Here is a 6,351-nt window from a genome sequence, read left to right as displayed (position 1 = left end):
AATATATAGAATCCATTATTGGCTGTAAGAACAAAAATACCTGTTTGTATTATTATTATAAAGAGCTGTGGTTTTCTGAATAAAGAAAAATAAAATAAAATATGAGGTCATTTATGTGTGTATAAAACTAAATAGGCGGCTTAGGACCTTAACCTATTTTTCACTTTAAATCAAAACATTATGTTACAGGCATCATGGAAAAGTAATATTATGCAAGAAACATTCCAAACTCATTATGGCAAATTATATTAATATATGATATCAAAACGTTCAAAAGTTTGGCTGTACACGAGCATGTACACAAGATGTTGTTCTCTTTTATGAAATTTGTTAGTACTAAAGTTGAATTATTAAATAATCACTGTTAAATGTGATTAATTTATCACTTTTACCGCGACTGTTGGTAATTATTCATAATAACCGGTTATTATTAATAATTTTCAATTTATCTCATTAACCGTAACATATTCATTAGGCAACATTTGTTGATAAACACTGTTTATAAACTGCTCATGAACAATGTTTCATCATCTCTGTAAACAGTCCATAAACATAGGTGATGAAACATTGTTTATGATACATGTTGCCGTGCTCCCCGCTATGAGTGGAGAGCAAGTGTGGACGGCCAAGTTTCAGAAACCTGTGTTTATGGTAAACTTGTTTCACACTAGTCATAAAAAATCAACAAATGTTGCCTAATGAATACATGGCTTTAGTCTCCACTGCGGGAACACTAAAGAACAAATGGAGAATATGGCCTACATTCACCATTGGAACTATTTATTAATCCTTCAAGGCCCGCGAATCTAGACACAATAGATAATCAATTGTTATGACATTAATTAATGCCGTCTGGGACTCAATCGGTTAATGGCTAGCTTTCCGCCCGCGGCTTAGCCCGCGTGGAATTTCGTTTGTTAAATTTTCCTGAATTTTCTTTGTTATCACGGAGCCCGAGACAGACCTTTCCAACGAATGCAAAACCGTGGAAATCGGTTTGTGCGTTCTGGAATTATAGCGTCAGGAAGGAAAACCCGATTTATTTTTATATAGTAGATTGCAAAACACTCATTTAGTATGCTCTGCAGTAGCACCGTAAAACAAATAGAGAATATGGCCTCCCTTTACCACCATTTGACACTATTTACCAATTATAGCAAGACACATCATCGTCATCAGATGTTTTAGTCTTTAATGCATGAGGACGACCCTTTAATTTACTAGAGGAAATGAAGGCAATGATCTACACTCCCAACTTTTGTCAGGATTTTGAAGGCTTTATTCGCATATTTCTTCCTTAGTCGCCTCTTACGATGACGAGACGAAAGTGGAGTGGTTCTATTCTACTCAGCCTACCACCCGGCTAAAGATAAATCGACAGTAATAACTTCATCTAATCTTCTCAGTCGTCACACTCTTGATAGTTGTCGAAATCGTCATGATTTCATGAGTTTGAGATTGTGTTCGGATATTGCTCGCCTTACGAAAAGGGCAGGAAGCCGCCCACTGCAGTCTGGATACAATCTGTTCATCGTACATTGTGTCCAATTTACATAAATGACTAATTGACCTTCAAGCTGTAGATCCTGTCTACACAGTAGTAGACAGCGATAGGAATAGTCCAGTATATCACGATTTTTTCATTGTCACTAATACATTTCGCATTCACCAGCCCCCGCCAGCCCCAAAGCCAGAAGAGCCGCTGCCGCCGCCGGAGCGCTCGCCGGAATCCACGTCGCCGCCCGCCTCCACGTCTCCCGGCGCCGCCGCCGCCACGCTCAAGAAGTCCACCCTCAACCCCAACGCCAAGGAGTTCAACCCCGCCGCCAAGACATTCACCCCGCGGAGCCCTTCCACGCCCAACCCCAGCCGGTAAGTTACTTATCATCTTCATCATCATTTCAGCCGCAGAACATAGGGTTAAAGGTTTCAAAAACCTTTGTTTGTCACCTGTCATTCGCTTTGCAATGGAGGGAGTCAAACCTTAATTTCGAACTCCTCCTATGTTCTTCTGATTAATTTCGTTGCGGGTCCAATGACAGCTTAACTTTCCCCCGGGACAAACTTGACCTTCATTGGTTGGATTTTTATGGCGGTCAAGCTGTAGATCCTGGCTACACAGGAGTTGCAGCGGTGGGAACGAGAGGTGGGAATAGTCTCGTAAGAACATAGGTCTCACCCAAGGATTTCCACAATGCCCGGGCGGTAGCGGCCTGCATCCAGCGCTTTCTTTCATGAGGTCTCCTGCGTCTTCCGGTATGTGGCCTCCACTCCAGAACCATGCCGCGCAGTCCTTCTTCGTCCAACCCCAGCCTGTAAGTAACTTCATCATCATCATTTTAGCCACAAGACATACCTAATGATTTCCACATCACCCGGTTGGTAGCAACCTACATCCAGCGCCTTACTGCGTCCATCCACTTGCTTTTTCCGGTATGTACCCTCCACTCCAGAACCTTGCTCCCGCGCCGCCGCCGCCACGCTCAAGAAGTCCACGCACAACCCCAACGCCAAGGAGTTCAACCCCGCCACCAAGACATTCACCCCGCGGAGCCCTACCACGCCCAACCCCAGCCGGTAAGTATTTCTTAAACGCAATGGTGAACTTAAATGAATTTTTTACCAGTTCCTAGTGAAGAATATTTTATATGTATAACAAGGCAGTTATTTGACCACAATCGCACCTGATGTTAAGTGGGATGCAGTCTAGGATGGTACATATCTGCCCTGTAACTGCTTATTCACTATCGCCTTGAAAATGCCCGGATTATAGTCTTCGGGAAAGACAGCAGCAGGCAGCGATTTCCAATCCCTAGCTGTTCGCATTATAAGCTACGTTATAATTAAGCTACTTTTTTTTCAATTCGATTATTTCATTTATTTCAATTTCAATATCCCATTCTCATTACTTTTCGAACACCCCTCTTACATCCTTTGACAACAACCGCGGTGTTTAGACACCACCTACCGATTAGATACTTTTTATGAGATTCTCAAAACACTGTTTTTCTATCGCGTTTATATGAAAACTAGCTTTCTGCCCGCGGCTTCGCCCGCGTGGAATTTTGTCTGTCACAGAAAAACTTTATCGCGCGCGTCCCTGTTTCAAAAACCGGGATAAAAACTATCCTATGTCCTTTCCCGGAACTCAAACTATCTCTATGCCAAATTTCATCAAAATCGGTTCAGTAGTTTTGGCGTGAAAGCGTCTGGCTTTCACGCCTAAACCAGACAGAAGACAGACAGAGTTACTTTCGCATTTGTAATATTAGTATAGATTTCTGTGCGTGCCATCACAAAATAAAAAAGTTTAGTATTTGTTTTCAGTCTACTCACCAAGTGTCTATTACTCATTTCTAATCATAATCTGTATATTGGACAGCTTTTCATACATTTGAACAATGTGTTTATAAGTTAGCTCAAGGATTTTTTACACTTCACATATCTTCCATCTTATTTAACCACGTTCATTTCCGTATTACAGGCCACACACCCCCGGCACGCCAATCGGCGGCGTGGGCGTGGGCGGTGTGGGAGTGGGTGTGGGCGTGGGCTTAGGAGGCATGGGCGTAGTGGGCACGGGCGTCAGTTATATGCCCGCGCCGCACCCTCCGCCACAGCATATGGTAAGTAATTTGATTTATTAGTTATTTATTTATACAGGGTGTTAGGTAAATGGGTATATGAGCCGACACTAGCCCATGTTAACATAGGCATATAAATGGTATGGTGAAGTCTATGTATTTTAATTTTCATACAAATCGGATTTTATAAAATTTATTTTGTATGAAAATTAAAATAATTAAAATCAAGATATAGATTTTCTGACTTCACCATACCATTTATATGCCTACTAGCTTTCCGCCCGCGGCTTCGCCCGCGTGGAATTTTGTCTGTCACAGAAAAACTTTATCGCGCGCGTCCCTGTTTCAAAAACCGGGATAAAAACTATCCTATGTTCTTTCCCGGGACTCAAACTATCTCTATGCCAAATTTCATCAAAATCGGTTGCGAGGTTTAAGCGGGAAAGCGTAACAGACAGACAGACAGACAGATAGTATAGAATAGATGTCAACATGGGCTAGTGTCGGCTCATATACCCATTTACCTAACACCCTGTAGAACTGTATTTCTGTCATTTGCTATTTGTATATTGGACCAGCTGCTAAATTGGACGACCTTAATATTTCGCAGAATATTCCTTAAAATACTGCAATGGCTGTAACTCTGCGATATAACTAATTACATTTATTTATCAGTCATATTGTTTTTGCGTATTAAAGGTGTAGCATATATCAACCCGGAAAGGGATCGTAACCGTATTAACTCGAGGCGGTCAGTATTATTTGTATGAAACTCTATATTACAACGCACACTTAGCCGCACCGTAACGTAAACGCCTCGCCTCGCGGTTGACAGCGCGCGAAAGGCGATACGGTGTTGATCCCTTTCCGATTTGATAAGTTTGCTATGACCTTTATTGTGTTGCCATTGTAGCCATTTTAATTTAATTTAGCAGCCGGTCTAATATACCAAACTCCCCTACATATTAGGGTCTCGGCTATTTAAGAAAATAAATGTGTTGCTTGAAGCAAACTTCACTAACGTACACACTACTTTGTTCTATAGTCTGGTCTGCGAGCACGTAGAATTTTGTCCAATGACCCCAAGCTACCCATCCTTATCGCTCGCGCGTAAATATGTTGCTGTCGCGCTCGCACACTCACTGCGGCCGCCCGTCGCACAGTCGCGCCCCCTGATTTAGTGGTAGGAGTTTCTCTTCAGCCATGTTGACCGTTCAAAATGATGCCGAATGCCTTTGACAATAGGGTCGACATTCGCAGGTGGCGGCCGTGCCGGCGGTGCCGGCGTACGCGATGGTGGCGGCAGCGGCGGCACAGCAACCGCCCGCCTATATCCCGCACCCGCATCCTGCCGTGAGTACTACAATATACACGTATATACCTTTATACACTTGAATACAATGACTTTTATGTTTATAGGGGTGGGTCTTACAGCACGGCCATAATGTATGTATTGATCGATGTAACGACGTCGTGCACATTCACTAAAGCCTGGTCCGTGAGCACGTAGAATCCCGTCCAATGACCCCAAGCTGCCCATCCTTGTCGCTCGCACGTAATTATGTTGCTGTCGCGCTCGCACACTCACTGCGGGCGCCCGTCGCACAGTCGCGACAGCAATATAATTACGCGCGAGCGATAAGGATGGGTAGTTTGGGGTCATTGGACGGGATTCTACGTGCTCACGGCTTTATACCAGTGTTTTTCAACCTTTTTCATGACACGACCCCCCTAGTATGAAAATACATTTTGCGACCCCCCGACCGTTCGCTTTTTTTCCATGCATTTTATAATGTTACAAAGATGTTGTAGGGACCGAATACTTCAATCCTTACAACATTTACGCATTTGCAAAATTAGATTTCGGATAAATCTATCTTTAAAACTTTACTGTTTTTTTACTGAGTTAATTTTTACGACCTCTCCCGACCCCCCTATAGAGGCTTCGCGACCCACAGGTTGAAAAACACTGCACTAGACTGTTTATTACATTGTTGAATGCGATTGCGCCATTCATTAGCTAGACCATACATATCAGCACTATCATAGTCGTGATGGAGCCTTCTAGCACGGACGCATTCACGATCGGGCCTTAATGCACTATCGTGCTCACGATTGGCCCTTACAGCATCTTTCGAACATAGTTTACTGCAATGACGCCGAAGCACAATCATAACGATTGAGCCTTCAATCACGAATGTATTCACGATCGGGTGTTATAGCAGAAGCAGTAGCGATTGGGCCTTACAGCACGATCGTAGTCGAAATAGGGCCCTATAGCAGTCACACAATCACAATGTTCGGCCAGCCAATGTCTCTGCCTGGAATTTCGCAGGAAGCAGGTCGGCCTCGCCACTGTTTCCGAGGGCTGGTCTATTTGATTTTACGCAAAAAATCCTGCCACTGCGCAGCACAAAGGTAGTTTCAAAGAAGCACAAACGTAGTTCATGATAATGGATGGCATAAGCGTTGTGGCCTCAGATGGAGGATTTTAGCGCCATATAGCTTTATCCTCCGATCGGCCGATCATGTTGTCACTGTGTTGTGGCGGCAGATGGAGTTGGGCTGCGAGTGCCGGCAGTACCCGCCGCTGCTGCTGCTGTAGTTGTCATTAAGGCCTTACAGCACAGTCGTAGTAGCGTCAGCATAAGGTGGTATTAATAGGCCTATAGCAGTCGCACAGTGGCGACACAAGGCCGGGCTAAGCGTTGTTGTGCGGCAGATGGAGTGGCTGGATGATCGGTTTTAGGGCCGTATAACTTTATAG

The 6,351-nt window shown here is 43.9% G+C and overlaps 1 protein-coding gene across 1 annotated transcript; it reads left to right on the top strand.

Annotated features, from left to right (window-relative positions):
* Nucleotides 1-1,672: 1,672 nt before the first annotated feature.
* Nucleotides 1,673-4,937, top strand: LOC114361876 (extensin-like; the record flags this gene model as incomplete). The annotated part of the gene is made up of 3 exons (XM_028317089.1): nucleotides 1,673-1,872; nucleotides 3,485-3,626; nucleotides 4,845-4,937. Coding segments are annotated over 3 exons (435 nt in total), but the record flags the coding sequence as incomplete, so codon positions are not given.
* Nucleotides 4,938-6,351: the final 1,414 nt, after the last annotated feature.

This window comes from Ostrinia furnacalis, unplaced genomic scaffold, assembly GCF_004193835.3.
Source record: "Ostrinia furnacalis isolate ACB-3 unplaced genomic scaffold, ASM419383v2 OfSCF6047, whole genome shotgun sequence".
In the NCBI taxonomy this organism is placed as follows: Eukaryota; Metazoa; Arthropoda; class Insecta; order Lepidoptera; family Crambidae; genus Ostrinia; species Ostrinia furnacalis.
Note: the sequence above shows the minus strand (reverse complement) of the source record. Positions and strands in the feature narration are given on the sequence as shown.